Source organism: Apus apus, chromosome 15, assembly GCF_020740795.1.
Source record: "Apus apus isolate bApuApu2 chromosome 15, bApuApu2.pri.cur, whole genome shotgun sequence".
NCBI lineage: Eukaryota > Metazoa > Chordata > Aves > Apodiformes > Apodidae > Apus > Apus apus.
In genome coordinates, this window is record NC_067296.1 from 2,488,600 (window position 1) to 2,505,637 (window position 17,038).

General features: G+C 52.9%; 1 protein-coding gene across 2 annotated transcripts in view; it reads right to left on the reverse strand.

Moving 5' to 3' along the window:
• The window catches only part of CBFA2T2 (CBFA2/RUNX1 partner transcriptional co-repressor 2), a 68,783-nt gene that overhangs the window by 3,203 nt on the left and 48,542 nt on the right, over positions 1–17,038 (reverse strand). Inside the window, exons 2-10 of one of the 2 annotated variants that reach the window (XM_051633494.1) lie at positions 16,072–16,215; positions 11,192–11,433; positions 8,663–8,752; positions 7,761–7,942; positions 6,705–6,958; positions 5,887–5,972; positions 4,121–4,301; positions 2,242–2,310; positions 1,707–1,894 (exon numbers count right to left, since the gene is read on the reverse strand). In XM_051633494.1, the coding sequence (XP_051489454.1) occupies positions 1,707–1,894; positions 2,242–2,310; positions 4,121–4,301; positions 5,887–5,972; positions 6,705–6,958; positions 7,761–7,942; positions 8,663–8,752; positions 11,192–11,433; positions 16,072–16,215 (1,436 nt within the window). Of the gene's footprint in view, positions 1–1,706; positions 1,898–2,241; positions 2,311–4,120; positions 4,302–5,886; positions 5,973–6,704; positions 6,959–7,760; positions 7,943–8,662; positions 8,753–11,191; positions 11,434–16,071; positions 16,216–17,038 lie in introns of both variants that reach the window. The other variant, XM_051633493.1, reaches the window with a different exon arrangement.

The window sequence follows — 17,038 nt, forward strand, 5'->3', positions numbered from 1 at the left end:
CAAGAGGTCAGAGCGGGCTAATTTGGAAAAGAAAAGGCTCATTTGAAAGCCTCCCAGCCAGGTGGAAGAGCTGCCAGAGCCTGGGCTTCAATCTGGAAGCAGAGCAAAGCCCCTCTGGCCACAGAGTGAGGTGTCAGCTGGTGGGATTGTGGCCGTGCCACCGTGTCCCCGCGAGCGGGGCAAAGGGCCAGACTGGGAGCTGTGGCTGCAGCTGCTCCGAGGAGGGGAGTGGGTGGAGGAACCTTCCTCCAGCAGGATTTGGGCCTTAGAACCACACACCAGGGAGGGCGAGTTCAGCTGGGGGAAAGCAGCCCCTGGCCCAGCCTCCAACGCTGCCCAACAGGCACCTTCTGCTGGCTGCTGCTCCCGTGGCCACAAGCAAAAAGCTGTGGAAGCCGGGAAGGGGGGGTTGGGAGATGCTGGTCTGTTCCAGACAGCCCTGTTGTGAGGCTGGGCAGTGAGACTCCCTGCTCCTGGGGTCTGCAGCAAAGGCATCAGCTCCCAGCAGTGAGTTAGGGGCTGGCAGCAAAGCATCAGAGTGAGCTGGTCAGGAGAGATCTGCTCCACAGCCAGCACCTTCCTGAGGCTCCTCAGTCTTCCTTGAGAAGCAGGACTCACAACCAAATAAAGCCCCCACCAAAGCCTGTGGTGACTCTTGGAAATCTGGGTCACCACTTCACAGCTGTTTACACTTCAAACAATGTTTTTAAACTGCATTTTAAAGGTTACACGTGCCAGAGTATGAGACATCTTCTCAACTTGGCCTTCAGAGAAGGGCCCTGGGGCTCACACAGGAGTGTGCTGGTGGGGGATGCTTGGCTGCTCCCGAGGTCCCACAATGCTCCCTGGGACAGCCAGAGCAGGACACTCCTCTGGTATTCCCCTACAAAGCAATCATTGCTTGTCTCATTCCTTCCATGGCTTCCTGAGCAGTTCCACCCACTCCCCATCACATGTTTACCAACTGGTGCATTCCACCTTCAGTGACTGAAGCAGGAACCATCAGAGCACAGACACACTTCTCTGTAACAACACCTAGTGTTGCCATGGGTCCTGCTGTGCCTGGAGACCCCAGCCCCAGAGCTTCCCAGCCCAGTCAGCAGGGTGGACTGAAACCCTGCAGGAGGAGGGACACGGACTCGCTGCCCACACAGTCCCAGGAGACATGAACTCCATGTTCCCATCAGATTTTTGCTTGGCAGAAAGAAAAGCAAAGCCTCTGCTCTTGTGTTTGTGCAGACAAAATAAAACAAGCAGCAAACCACACGCTGGGCTGTGGTGGTGCAGGAACTGACCATGCAATTCTCCTTGCCCAGGCCAGCTGAGATCTCCAAAGCTCCAAAGGGAGCTTCCAGCTAAGGAACAGTGAAGGTATGAAGACATTTAACAATTGAGGAGTAGAAAGAAATTCTCTAAAAGACACACATTCAGCAGATGACAGAAAGAATCATCCCTTCTTTTCCAAGGTGCAATTGTCTCATGGGGTATTAGGAGGTTAGTAACTCACCAAGTTGATTCCCTGCCAGCAAAATCAAAACTGGGGTTTTTTAGGGTATCAATACGTAATTTTGGTTATTGACTGGGGACAGACTTTTAGAAGGGAAAAGGGACAGGGAACCTGCAGACTCCAAGTCACTGCTGGGCAGGACCTGGAGACTTTGAGAGTCTCTGGAAGTCCCTTGCTGGGCTGTCCCCTGGCACCTTACCTCTGTAGACTCCTCCTGTTCGTTTATCACTAAGAAAGCATCCTCGGTGGCCTGGCGCTTGGCGTCCGCGATGGTCTGCTCCATCCGCGCCCTCTCGGAGGCAATCATCTCAAAAGCCTTCTGCTCAGCCTCTGCCACTGCCTTCTGCACCTCCGACATGGCCTGGCGCTTCACCTCGTTCACAGCTTCTTCTGGAAGGAAAGAGCCACTTCACCCACCTGCCCCAGGAGCGGGAAGAGCCTCTGAGGGAGGGCAGAGACGTCAGGGTGCGGCGGGACGGAGGACAAAGGGACGTGGTCAGCACCAGCATCGTGACCACTCCTGGGAGCAGCCAGGCCAGGTGCAGCCCCCACAGGATTCCCACTGGCATCATCCAAAGGGGTGGATCCCTTTGGAAAACACAGATAGTAGGAGCTGGATGTGCACGTGCTGGGGTGTCCCTGTAGCTGGGCTTCTCCAGAGCAAATCTGCAGCGTCTGTGTTTACCTCAGCAGACCCAGCAGAAGCCCTCACCAGGTCACCAGCAAACACTCACCTGCTTTTTTCCATATCTCCTCAGTGACGTAGCCTGTTCCCGACCTGCTGCTGAATTCCCGCAAGGAATCTGTTGGAAGAAGGGACAGAGGAAAAGGTTGGCAAAGCCTCACCTCACCCAACTGCTGCTGAGGTGCCCAGAGGTACCTTGGCACATCGTGGGGCAGGGTAGAGTTAACCAGCCAAAACTCAACGCAGAGGATTTAGGCAGTTAAAGCCATTTGTCAACCACTCAGATGATAAATTACAACGTTTCATTAGTGCCTTGCATAATTTATGACACCGTGTAACCCACTTCCATCTCCCTGGTACTCTAGAACAACAGGCAATGCTTACAGATAGATGCCATCAAACACCTGCACTGCCCAGTGACTCGGAGCATCAATCTATATGACCAGAAGTTTACATTAAAGGCAGCACTTCCCACTCCCAGGGGCAATTCAAAGGCTTGGACTGATAGAGAATCCATCCTACAAGTCCTCTTGTACATGAAGAGCCTACCTGACAGATGGAGACAGTCACACAAGGACCTAAACACAGGCTGTGGTCAGAAGCAGAAGCCTTGCAGAGCCCTGCCCTGTGTTCTAGCTGCATCCCTTTTTTGTTTTTTTTTTAAGGTTTCAGAGTAACTTTCTGAAGGGTCCAAATAAAAACTGGTCTGTGCCAAGGGCTGGTGGGAGAACAAAAAGCCTGTGGTGCACCTGGGGATGCCACATGACATTTAACTGCACCTCCTCACAACAGCAAGAGAACTTGAAAATCAGCCCGAGGTCCCATGAGGGAGAAAAGTATCAACAATGTTCCAAATTTATATTAAAAAAAAAGAATAAAATTAGATGACATCACCTTTAATAATATGGGGCTGTAAGTGTATTAGTCATGATAAATTTAAATACAGGAGAGCTGGAAGGTGGCTGTGTCATCAGGCTGCCAGGATCACCACGTGCTGCTTGGTGGCTACAGCTGGAACCACTGGCCTGGGTTTCCTTCCAGGAGGGTCCACACTTCACTTTGTTCACAAACTAGTTTAATATCTATAAAAACGGAGCCTTTTAGTTTGACATTTGCTCTTATTGTTAGAGAACATTCATTTTTATTATCAAATGGTAAGTTTGGGGTTTTTTTGCAGCCCCATTTGTTTGGATGGAACTTAGAATTACATCCAAATTAACAGAATCAGCTTTTTAGACTTGTTTTTTGGTGTAGGGTCAAAACCCCTGCACATGGGAGGGGAACAACAGGCAGCTTCAGTAAAGTTAAGTTGACTCATGGTACAAAAATAGAATTAATAATTCAGGTAGTAGCTCTTACACTTTGAGCTGTCCTTGGTGTTTTTAGAATGAGTAGAACTTGACATTTAAAATCCTTTAGGCAAGACAGACTGGGAGGGGAAGAAGGGTGGAACCAAGCACCCTCTCCCTCCTGCCTCTTCACCCCCTGGTTTCTCAGCTTTGGATGGAGGTGGCTTGGTCAGCAAAGACAGCTCAGTGGCAAGGGAGGTGGTGGAGTCACCATCCCTGGAAGGAGGTTAAAGAAACGTAGATACAGTGCTCAGGGACAGGATGTGAGCACTGAACGGGGAGATGGTCGGGGGATTTAGGTTATGGCTGGACTTGACAATCTTCAAGGTCCCTTCCAACCAGGATGATTCTATGATTGATTCTATGCTGTGATTCTCTTCCCCCAGCACTTTGAGAAGCTGCTGCTGCCCGGAGTCACCTTCAGACACCAAGAGCTCCCGTAAGAACTTCCCACCTGCCGATCTGCCCTCCTCCAAAGCCACTCAAGCATTCCCATCCCAACACACCATCCCCACCCACCACCACAGCTCTGTCCCAGCCAGCCAGCCCCTTGCAGGGGGGTTCCCTCCCCTGGCTCACCGGGGTCAGAGGAGCCAGGGCTGTGCCGGGAGCCCAGCTCGCTGCCCGCCTTGCGCGGCTCGGCCTCGCTGCAGCGCCGCTTCCAGTAGTTCAGCTCCTCCCGATCCGCCTCCTGGCAGCGCCGCAGCACCGCCATGGAGCGCCGGGTCTTCTCCACCATCTCCATGATGCAGTTCAGCGCCTGCCGGGAGGAACGTCCTCAAGTCGTTGGCTTCTCTCCCTCCCCCCTTTTCTCCAGGGAAGGCACCACCGGAGGGGCCGTGCCGGGAATAGGGGAGATAGGAGGGGGTTGTGCAGGAACAGGCTTCCTGGGGAGGTGTTACAGGAGTCTCAGGACAAGAAGGACATGGAGGGGCTGGAGCGTGTCCAGAGAAGCCCAAGGGAGCTGGGGAAGGGGCTGGAGCAGAAGGAGAAGGGGCTGGAGAACTAGTGAGGAGCAGCTGAGGGAGCTGTGGATGTCCAGCCTGGAGACAAGGAGGGTCTCCCTTCTGGCTCTGCAACTGCCTGAGGGGAGGTTGGAGCCAGGGGGGTTGGTCTCTGCTCCCAAGGAACAAGCAACAGGACAAGAGGAAATGGACCCAAGTTGCCCAAGGGAGGCTTAGATTAGATATCAGGGACAATTTCTTCCCCAAAAGGGCTGTCAGGCCCTGGCCCAGGCTGCCCAGGGCAGGGTGGAATCCCCATCCCTGGAGGGATTTCAGAGCTGTGTAGAGGTGGTGCTGAGGGACATGGGGCAGTGGTGGCCTTGGCAGGGCTGGGTTAGTGGTTGGACTTGTTGATCTTAAGCACCTTTTCCAACCAAAATGATTCTGTGACTATGATGTTGGATAATGCAGCATTCAAACAGGAAGAAGACTGAGTCCTGTACCCACATGAGCAGGGAGGCAGCACCAGGTGGGAAGAAGGTGCTCACACCAACACTATAAGACCTTGGTCACCAGAGGAGGTGGCCAAACCCCTTCAGGCCATGCTCTTAAAGGTGGAGGGGAAAAATCCCACCACTTTCCTATGGGAATAGGGTGCTCATGCAAGGGTTGGCTGTGATCCTGGTGCCAGCTCTCCATAGCCACATCCCAACTAGCAAATAATCAGCTGTGGGGCCTCTACTCCACCCTCTGCTCCTCCCAGAAAAAAGTCAGCTTTAGAGCAGAAGCAAACATGAGGTCTCTCTGCATTTCTGATCAAAGCTGAATTTCAATCCCACCTCTTTGGGGAAAACACTCAGTGAAGTGCTGGGACGAGCAGCCTTGCTCAGAGGGAAAAGCTGAGGTCAGAAGGTTTGCCAGATGCACCAAGTCCTGCTGTTGGGGCCCATAAAAGGTTGGCTTTTCAGGAAAAAAAGGCTTAAACAATCATGATGGGTTAACTTCTTCTGTAAGCTCCATATCCTTACTGCACACAGCACACCTGCACGATCAGTGCTGGCCAGGCTTGTGTCAGAAAGATGTGGGCAGGGACAAGGTTGGGTTTGGTTGCTCAGCCAGCCAGGGCAGCACATGGCCAGGGTCTGCAGAAGCTCCCCAGCTCCAGACACTTTGTCCAGAGTGATTTTGGCTTCCATCAACCACGGGCAGAGAAAACCTGCCAGGAAAGCACTACTGCTCCTATCTGCCATCCACCCACCTTCTCATGGGGACTTGTTCCTCTGCAAGCCACTCAGAAAGCCTGGATACAGTGTCAACCACAAGAAAACCAGAAATTGGAGGAGGTGGAGCACTGGGTTCCTGTGTCCCACAGAGCTTCCCACACTTCCTGCCATTCCTTACGTGATCGAGGTGCTTCCACTCGTCAGCCCACTCTCTCTCCGTCAGGCGATGGTCCACCAGCTCGTCCTGGTACCCCCCATTCAAGCCTGCAACAAACCACAGCCAGGAGAGCAGTTAGATGGACTGAGGGCTCTGAGAGCTGGAGAGAGAAGGACACGGAGCTGTTGGAGAGAGTCCAGAGGAGGCCACTGAGATAATTCAAGGGCTGGAGCAGCTCTGCTCTGGAGACAGGCTGGGAGAGTTGGGGTGTTCAGCCTGGAGAAGAGAAGGCTCCAGGGAGACCTTAGAGCACCTTCCAGTGCCTGAAGGGGCTCCAGGAAAGCTGGGGAGGGGCTTGGGACAAGGGCAGGGAGGGAGAGGACAAGGGGGAATGGATGAAAACTGGAAGAGGGGAGATTGAGGTGAGACATGAGGAGGGAATTCTGGAGTGTGAGGGTGGTGAGACCCTGGCCCAGGTTGCCCAGGGAAGCTGCGGCTGCCCCATCCCTGGCAGTGTTGAAGGGCAGGTTGGATGGGGCTTGGAGCAACCTGGTCTGGTGGGAGGTGTCCCTGCCCATGCAGGGGGCTGGATCTAGATGATCTTTAAGGTCCCTTCCAACCCAAACCATTCTATCATCCTATGAAATACAGACTCTAAGTCTTCCCACTTTTAATCTTCTGGAGTCAGTTGTTTTCTCTGAATTCCCTGCAAAAACCCCTGCTGAGGACATGCCCAGCATTACAGCTTTGAGTGCCAGTGGCCAAGCAGGAACTGACACCAAAGCCCAACCACTGGACCTCACAGCTCCTACCACCAAAAGCCCTCCAGACTTTCTCACCGAGACTGCCGTGCCGGTCCCGAATTTCTCTGTGCTCCAACATCTTGCTGGGGTCCCTGTAGAGGTGGGAGGTGGCGATATCTTCCAAGGTGTAGTGCTGGAGAGGTGGTGGGGTGGGGTGGAACTGCCCCCCGGGGTTCATCAGGGGGATTGTCAGGGCCGGGCTGTGCCGGGGCGCGGGGCTGATGGTGCACACTCTCTTGGCTGGAGGCTCCGTCGGCAGAGACTCCCTCTCAAAGCTGCTGTCATCTCTTCTGCAACCACAGCAGCAGACAGAGGCATTTGTGAGCACTGATTAGCAAACTTGGAAAGGGCAAGATGCACATTTCAAAGCAGGAGAACATGGGCTGCAACAATTTTACTGGGGGGAGAGGGGGGGAGGCAAAACAAACACGCTCAACTTGTGAACTAATCCACAAAATGACCCTGTCAAAGAAGAAGTTCAAGATGCCCAAGTGCTGTGATTCATCTTTCTGAGCACAACCAAAGCAACATTTCACAGTTTTTATAAATCTGAAGCGTGCTCCACATAATTGCATAACGGCTTCTAACTTGGAATAAGAAGTGGTAAAATGGAACTGCATCCTGACTGTGCCTCTCCTCACCACCCAGGAACCACAGAATCATTCTGGTTGGGAAAGACCTTTAAGATCAATCAAGTCCAACCATAACTCACTCTACCAACCATTAACCCAACTCTACCAAGTCCAGTTCTTCAACCATGTTGCCAAGCACTACATCTACATGTCTATTACACAACTCCAGGGATGGAGACTCAACCACTTCCCTGAACAGCCTGGGAAGGTGAAGAACCATTCACCTCTCCAGCTCAGGCTTTTCAGTGTCACCCAACAAGTCCCCTTGGGACAGAACCTGCCTGAAAGAACATCCCCACCTGAATTCAGGTGCAGGAAGAGCAGTTATTAACAGCCAGAATAGCTGTTGGGAGTGATAAGATCCTCTGGTTTAGCCCTGAAGCTGCTTGAAGCTTTGACTGCAGCAAAAACAAAAGTCACGACTTGAAAAAGCTGGCAGAGCAAGAAAAGCTGGTTTTACCTGTCTGGACTGTGCCTCTTCCCATTGCCATTGACCTCGATGAGGAGCTCAGAAGAGTCTGCAGGGGAGGTGGTGTTGGTGTTCAGCAGGATGTGCTCATGCTGTGCCAGGTACTGGGAGGGTGTCTGCTTGGCAGCCCGGGCACAGTGCAGGAGCTCCCTCTGCAGCAGGGGCAGGTTGGCCTGGAAAAGAAGCATGAGGTTGGGTTAGACAGGCTGCAGGCAGGCTGTTAGACACTTCCAGCCCTCTGCAGGTTTGCTCTGCATGTAATCCCTCAGAGCAGTAACACCTTAAGCCTGTGGCCCTCACTCAGGATCCTCCGGGTGTCTGCACTGTCAGATTCACCTCTGGTTTCCCCAAGGGCTGAGGGTGACCTGATGTCAGTGCACCCAAAACCCCAATATTGTGGGGAACACTTTACGCTTCATAGAATCACAGACTGGTTTGGGTTGGAAAGGACCTTAAAGACCATCTAGATCCAACCCCCTACATGGGCAGGGACACCTCCCACCAGCCCAGGTTGCTCCAAGCCCCATCCAACCTGCCCTTCAACACTGCCAGGGGTGGGGCAGCCACAGCTTCTCTGGGCAACCCCATCCAACCACGCCAATACTTCACACATTCTAGATCAGAACATTTCCAAAGAAGATTATAGGATGAGAAGCTGCCAAATGAAGCTTGGTCTGGCTCCTTTACCCCTAACACACAAGCAGACACGTGTGGCACCCGTTCCAACGTCAGCCTTCTGTGAGCTGGTCCCACACGGCCACTGTGCAGCCTGCCTTGGACTTCAACAAAACTGCTGTGGTGCTTGAAACAAGAGCTCTCCCAGCAGTGACACACTGCCCAGCAGCACTGACCAGCACACGGAGTGTCCACAAGCCCCACCAGCTCCTTCTCACCTTCAGAAAGGGGATCACAAACGGTCGGAGGGGAAAGTTCGTCGCCTCTTGCAGCTTGCAGTGAAACTCCTCGATTGTCACCGTCGAGTTCTGGGAAAAGGAATTAAGAAATGAAATGACAATTTGTTCTTATTTTTAGGCATGTGGGAAACAGCTCCAAACGAGCAGAACTGGAAGGAAGAACTGCATCTGCTGCCATGGGACTGACAGTGTTTGCATCAGATCCTGCCTAACGCAGCCAAAAAGACTCAGGCCAATGGAGAAGAAATGCTGCAGGAGATGAGGGGTGAGGGCTGTGCACAGCCAGGCACTGCCTGGCCCAGCATCCTCCCAGTTCTGGGGCTGGGAGGCAGGGACCAGCTCCAGGAGGCAGCAGGACCCAGCTGCCATCTCCTGCACCCTGGCCAGGTGGCCTAGGGAAAGCTGAGGGGAGCCAGGCACTGATTCCAGCTTCTCAGAGCTGCACGTCTTCCTCTCCTCCTTCCTCCCTTTCAGCTCATTTCATCTAATCCACCCACCACCCATGAAGTCACCACCAGCCCACTGCTGACCCCACCAGCACAGCCCTCCCGTGGCCCAGCCTTGCATCCCCCATGGCTATTAAGGCTGGAGGGTGCCCTGGGACAAGCAGCATTTGATGATCTGCACACAAAGTTCATCCCTGCAGCAATTACTGCAATCAGTGGTGAGAACAAGTCAGAGGAACCTGGACATTAGAATTTCCTTCCCAAAAGGGTAAGCTAACACACTACCCTGATCCCATGGAAAAGGGTATTTGGGGTTGTTCAGCCCGGAGAAGGCTCCAGGGAGATCTCATTGTGGCCTTTCAGTACTTAAAGGGGGCCTATAAGACAGATGGGGACAAACTTTTTAGCAGGGCTCGTAATGACAGGACAAGAGGTGGTGTTAAACTGAAAGAGGGGAGATTCAGACCAGAAATTATTTGCAGTGAAGGTGGTGGAACACTGCCCCAGGCTGCACAAAGAGGTGGTAGATTCCCCATCTCTGGAAACATTCCAGGTCAGGTTGGACTGGGCTTGGAGCAACCTGGTCTAGTTGAAGATGTCCCTGCTCACTGCAGGGGGTTGGACTGGATAAGCTTTAAAGGTCCTTTCCAACCCAAACCATTCAGTGGTCCTATGAAATACACACATCTTCCTTCTTCAGCAGCAGCATTTTGCATCCAGTGCTCAAGCCCTGTGAAAGCCCCCAGGGCCATGGACAGGCTCAGGCTTGCTCTGCCAACCTTGGAAGCAGAGACACTCCAGGCTGCCTGCAGTCTAGCTACCTTGGCTGTGTGCTGAGCTTCAAAAGAAAGCTGCCAAAAAGCAGAGGTCAGCCAGGAGCAGCACTGGGTGCTGCAGCAGATCACAGCTGGGCAGTGTGGTGCTGTGCTCCAGGGATAGGCTCGCACAGCTTTTCTACCAGCCAGTCTGTATACCTGCAGGGATTAGTCACAGTTCCTCAGCAAGATCTGTTCATTTGGGTTCTGAAGGGTGTTTTCAGCTCTCCATAGCTGCAGAAGTGCAGGAGGACACACACACAGTTACACGTGCAAGCCCAAGGGTGAGAGTGCAGAAGATGCACACAAGTTATTTACCAAATCTCTTCCTGCAGCTGCACCTTCAGGCTGTTGCAAAGAAAGAATCAGTGCCTTTGGTAACGTGGGCAAATACGCAATCACACAAAGCAGCAGCACATCAGAAGCCCAGACCTCCTATTTAGCAACAGCAGCTTCCCATCCTCTGCAGACCTTGGCAACAGGCAGCCTTGCTGTGCTAGCAGCCTTGGGTAAGTCATGCAGGAGCCACAGAGAGGAAAAAAGCCCTTTAAATACATACCACGTTCACCACTGAGTATCATAACTGAAATACTTGAAGGGCCAGGATATTCTCTACACACTTCAGAGCAGAGAAGAACTAACAGCTTTCTGGAGTGAGCCCCTGCTAGTGCCAGGCCCCAGATCTCAACCAGCATCCCTGCTTTCCCCATTACACCTGCCTGCCTTGCTGAGCAAAGTACTGCTGAGCTTGAGCACGTGGAGCTCAGGAGAGCACTAAGGAAAGCAGGGGCTGGAACTGGCATTTTTTGCATGGAAGCAGAATAAACTGATCCACAGTCAGGGTCAGGCAATCACTCATCTGCACAGGCAAGAAAACACTTCCCTAGTACAAATCTACAGGCTCTGAATTGTGTGAAAAGTCTCATTTACAAGAGGAAATGGAGAAGCCTGGAGTAACCGTGGTGCCCATGGCACCAGACCTGTGGCCTTTACAGAAAGGGTTAGTTCAAATCCTTCCAGGCTTTCACAAGTCCAGCTGCACCAAAGCTGATGCCAAAGCCATTGGACAAACTGCTTTTTTAGAAAAAAAAAAGTCAGCAAGTTTAGCAGAAAGCACAAACATTACACACTCCTCCCTGCTTACGAAGACCCAGAGACCGTTGTGCAACGTTGGCACGTGCTGGCTGCCTGGATCCCAGCAGCAGGGTGGTCTGGGAGCAGCAGAGGGCCCAGCAGGCAGGACTCACCACCAGCGCCAGGACCAGGGTCCGGACCTTCTCCCCGATCTCTGGCGAGATGTCGTTGCCGAACTGCTGCAGGGTGGTGAGGAAACGCTTCAGCTTGCTGAGCTGCCTGGCACCACAGGTGGCTGGGAGCTGCTGGTTGGTCAGCGAGGAGGAGGAGGAGGAGGAAGGGCCGTTGCTGAAGCGCTGGGGTGGGGATGGTGCCCCGTTCAGTGTCGGGGGGGAGTGGTTTATTCCGTTGGGCACTGCAAACGGGAGACAGAGCCGTTACTGAGCGGCAGGTGGGCACGTCCCTGTGGTCTGGTGGTTGAGAGGATCCATCTTCCACCCAAGAACCTGCTGCCAAGGGTTAGTGGCTGCCAGCAGGCAGAGCAGGAACCAGAGAAGGGCTCTGGCCAGAGCAGAGCCCACGTGCTATGGCAGATGGCACCCAACGATGGAGCCAGTTACTGCCAAGGGCCATGCCTTCTCCTCCACCTTCCCTGAACTTGCAGGGATGCTCTGCAGCCTCCAGCACACAAGGACCACCCGCCCAGCCCAAGCTCCTGCAGTTTTCCTTATGGGATGGCTCAGGTGTGATTTTCACCACAGTCAGTGACAATTTCCCTGGCATTTCTCTGCCAGCCTGTGCTCAGCGAGCTTCATTTCCAGGGCCATCAAACAGGGCAGGAGCAAGGCTCAGCAGACCAGGCACACCTCCGTTTGCATTCGAGGCAGCCCAGGGGACACAGGGTCAGCCCATATCAAGCTGCTGCAGCAGCAGAGCAAGTTGTGCTGTACACTCAGCCTGAAGGAGTTAAAAATGCTTTAGCCCAGAGTTTACAGCCCTCAGCATGAATTACTGACCAGCATTTTCTGACCTGCATCAGGCTGAAAATCACCCTGACAATCCAGTGATCCTTCTCAGCTCCATCATTTACAGTAACTCATCAGTGCTCACACTGGCCCAGGCTGACCAGGGAAGCTGTGGCTGCCCCATCCCTAGAAGTGTTAAAGGGCAGGTTGGATGGGGCTTGGAGCAACCTGATTCCGTGGGAGCTGTCCCATGCAGGGGGGTTGGATTTAGATGATCATTAAGGCCCCTTCCAACCCAAAGCATTCTATGATCCTATGACTACTGCCAGGTCCCACTAGCAGATCCCAGAGCTCAGGTGCCTCCACCTCACCCGAGGAAGGAAGGCTGGGAGCCTCCTGCCCCATGGCACCCGCCTGCTGAACCCCTGCCCCCCAGGGATTTACAGGGAATCTCACAAACACTGTTGTTTTTCCCAATCTGGTCCCATCTGCAGCTTCGCCTCCCGTAAGCGGTGAGCGTGTCAAAACAGACTGAAGGGCTGGAAGTTTGGGAACTTGGCAAGGGATTAGAATAAATTGTTGACATCCCTGCGCCGCTGTTGTGCAATCTAAAGCCCCGTCTGAAGAGCAGCTGTGTGAGTGGGGCCCCAGCTCCACACAAACCCAGGGTTTTAGAGGTGAAAAGTGCATCCTTGTAAATACAATTTTAGCTGATCCACTGGGTCATCCTAAAAAAACCCAGCCCTGAATCCCTTACGGATGCCAGCACTGAAGAGAAGGCCACAAGCTACAAAACTCATTTCAAATGACAGAGGCACTGAAGCCACCTGGCATGTGGGGCAGGGGAAGGTGCATGTTGTGATGGAGCAGCAGCTTGCAAAAAAAAAAAAAAAAAATAAAGCTGCCAGAATTCCCTCAGCAGTTTCACAAGTTTTCACAAGTTTGGTAAGTTCCCAAATGATCGTGACCCCGTGAGGGTTTTCAGAGAAGGAGGCAGGAGGTGCTTCAACAGTTAAACGGTTCTGGGGCATCCTGGGGTTGGAGGCTGGGAAGGCTCCACCACCACACCTGGACCTGCTGTGGTGAGCATGGGAAGGAACCTGAGAAGAGTCAGTTAAGATGGAAGGGAAAGATAAGGCTCAAGAGACCATCAAAGGTGGTTCCTGCCAACCAAGGGGCCAGGCTCTTTAAGGGCATAACAAAGAGATGATGAAATGAAGGTGAAGGCCAGGACTGAGAGGACAAAGAGGTGTGAAGGCAAAGGGAGCTCCTGCCTTTTGTTATGGAGCAACAAAGCCTGAAAAATTCCTGTCCACACTGGCTTCCCCAGACCAGCAAAGGAACAGAGACATCCTGCAGAGACAGCACAAACCCACAGGGTTAGATACCATGGAAGACCAGCAAACACAGAGCTATGTGATAGGCAAGGCTTCTGGCAATTACACATAACGAGCATTTCTTTCACAAGAAAAGTGTTATTAATAGGATGGAAAGCCACCCAGAGAAGCTCCTCTCCAGAAGCAGAGGACTGTGCAGCTCCACACTCACCACCAGCCACAACTGATGCACTTTACTCCCTTCTCTATTTTGCTTCCTCTTCTTCTTTCAAATGCAAGACCAAGGAGAACAACACGCTCTATTTATAACCCAGAAGAAGACGGGGCTGTGCAACCCACCTGGGGCCAGGGGGCTGCGGGTGACCCCTCAGGGGAGGCTGCCAAGGATGGGAGCAGCAGAGGCTGATGGCCTGGGGTGATGCCAGGGCAGCAGAGGGGGCTGGGTGGGCTCAGGGCTGCCGTTAGAACCAGCCCCTGTCACCACTCGCCACGTTTTGAGGCTCCACCTGCCTGACCCTCCTGCCAACGGTGTGACCGCAGGGTGCCGGCAGTCGTCTGGTCCTGTGCACCACCAGGATCTGCCCCACCACAGACCACAACCTGGGCTGGCACCTCTGCTTCCTGGGGAGAAGATAGTGCTGAACTTGAGGTGGTGTTCTGAGAGTGGTGGGATTGCTGGTTTGGGGAGAGGAGCATGCTTACATTCCTGGGAACATCAAAGTCATCATCTAGGGCTGCTCTGTTAAACTCTGCCTCAATAACCAAAGGCTTTTGCTGTTTCTCCAGCCCATTTGTTAGTGATCCATAGGCAGGCATGGACATCCTTGGGTGCATTAAGAAAAGTGTGGCCAGTAGGTCAAGTGAAGTTCTCCTCCCCCTCTATTCTGCCCTGGTGAGGCCACATCTGGAGTATCGTGTCCAATTCTGGGCTCCTCAGTTCATAAAGGATAAGGATCTACTGGAGAGAGTCCAGCACAGGCCACTAAGATGATTAGAGGAATGGAGCATCTGCCCTATGAGGAAAGGCTGAGAGAGCTAGGGCTGTTCAGCCTGGAGAAGAGGAGACTGAGGGGTGATCTCATAAAGGCTTATAAATATCTACAGGGGGTGTCAGGAGGGTGGAACCAGTCTCTTTCCTGCAGTGTCCAGTGACAGGACAAGGGGCAATGGGCACAAGCTGGAGCACAGGAGGTTGAAGCTAAACATAAGGAAAAAAATTCTTTACTGTGGGAGTAACAGAGCCCTGAACAGGCTGCCTGGAGAGGTTGTGGAGTCTCCTTCTCTGGAGACATTCCAAACCTGGACGTGTTCCTGTGTGGATCTGCTACAGGTGACCCTGCTCTAGTAGGGGGGGTGGACTAGATGATCTCGAGAAGTGCCTTCCAACCCTGATGACTATGACTCTATGACCCCTCTGGCTTGCTCCTCCTTGCCTGCCCAAGCCACGGGCTTTTACAAGGCAGGGATACACACACCCCCACTGACTCTGACCAAGAACTTTTGGCATAACCAAGAAATAAAAAAAAAAGAAGAAAGGAGAAAGAAATAAAAAAAAAACAAGAATGAACTTCACCACAGGCTGCATCTCTCATCTCTCTTGGAAAGAGCCAATTAAGTCATTTGCAATCAGCTCTTTGGCCCTTAGCAGTGTGCCAAGCAACCTCATTGGAAAAATTAATTTCTGTCACTTTGCTAATGGTCTTTTTCTGCCTCAGCAAAAGGAGGCATTAAAATCCCCTCGGCGCATAAAGACGGGGACAATGTGTCTGGCGGGATAACCCGGTGATTAGTGCTGCTGCCAGCATCATGCAGCACATCAGTGTGAAAGGGGCTGGATTGTAAGGCTCTGAAATCCACTGCCAGTGTGAAACCGAGATAGCCCAGACACTGCCATGGACAGAAAGTGCTGCAGAGCCAGCGAGGGAGATGCTCAGCACAGGGGAAAAGAGGTGAGGAGAGGCTGGAAAATACGTGTGTGCCACGTGCAGGACGCAGATAACTCCATGCTCAACAAAGTAAAGCAGCTTTGCTCCTGAATGATGCTTTTAAAAAGACATTAAATGGCTTATATGTTGGCTGAGGGGGAAGAAAAGATTCTTTCTAGGCTGTAAAAAAAGGTTGTATGTCCACCCAGTGCACAGAGTCACCTCTATGCAACACTCTGCTAGAAGAAGTGGGTGCGAGGCTGAGCTACGGTTGGACCAGGATCAACTGTGGCTAAAGAGGAAAGATTATAAAGAGAAGATGGAGAAAAGAGGCTCTGGATGGATAGGAAGGAACTTCTGAGGCTGGTACATTAAAAAAAAGAAAAAAACCTTTCTAATCTCAGCTGCAGAAACGCTGCCTGCAAAGTGAGATACAGCAGAGTGGGAATTAACTCCTCCAAAAGATACAGTGAAAAGCCTGGCTCTCGGCGTGTTTGAAGCCGACCTGATAAAAGCCTTCAATTTCTTAAGTTTACAGCAGAAATCAAGGCTGCACCTGCATGGAGAGGGACTCAAGGCAGCACCAGGAGCAAGGTAGGAGCAGCGGGGGTGTAGCGGAGATTACAGGCCCTGTTACACGTCCTGCATACATAGCAGAACAGCAGGACAGCCCCAGCTCCCTGTTCCTGACAGCACCACCAACGCTCAGCGTGCCGGCGGGCAGCCCTGGCTGATGGCTGAGACATCCCTGGTGACTTCTACAAGCAGAGCCTGTCCTCCCAGCTAGAGCTGGTCCCTGGGAAAATTGGCATTACTGGGGTCTTACGTGCAGTTGGGGTGAAGGACACCGGCCGGGGGCCACCAGGGTTCACAGGAGGCAATGGTGGCATGTTGGGAGGAGAGGACCTGGACTGTATCTTCACTTCCACAGGCGATCCGGGCATCACTGGCACCCTCTTCTCACCAGCAACTGTACAAAGAGAAGGTGGTAAGACTTAATGACAGTCATAAACAAGCATTTCCCTGCCCAGCACATGAAAAACAGTTGCAAAGGTGAAGGTGACAAAGAGGGGGAGTCACACAAGGTTCCCCAGAGTGCCACAGGGAAGGGTCAGGGCACGGCCCCAAGCAGGTATGCAGGAATCTGGGGTGCAGTGGGTGTCTCAAGAGGCTGCCAGGCAGGCTCAGGATGCCCGTGTTCACCATCCCAGGCTCTTGACCACTTCCTCATAGTATTTCTGCCCGTTTGCTTTCCTTTCCCCTATGGAAGATGCCCTTGATTCTCCCCAGATGTGCCCACACGAACCTCACTAGCCTGGGGTGCCAGAGGTTTCACCCCCAGCCCTGCTCCCCAGCCAGCTGCAATAGGCTCTGAAGCAGCCACACAGACAAACACCTCTCTGACCAGTCTTGCATGCTTGCTTATTTAAAAAAAAAACACAAAACCCCAAACACCTCCAGGTGAAGCAGTCCTGCACCTCCTCTCCCTCAGGCTGGGGTGACTTCCCCTGCGTGCACCCTGTGTCCAGGCTGCCTGGCCCTGAGATGGCTTCTCTGGAGGAACTGCAACCTCTCTGAGAGCCATGCAACAGGACACCTGCTCCCTGGGTGGGTGCCAGCCTAGGCTGCAGGGAGCTTTGGTGCAGCTGTGCCAGCAAGTACCAAAATGGTCACAGGGATGTAAGGATGAGCACACAGCAGCCATGCACACCCTCCTCTCTCCTGTGCCCAGTCTCTAGTGTCTTAACACATCACCAGCTCCCACTGTAGCTTCTTTTTCAGCCTCCAAGGGT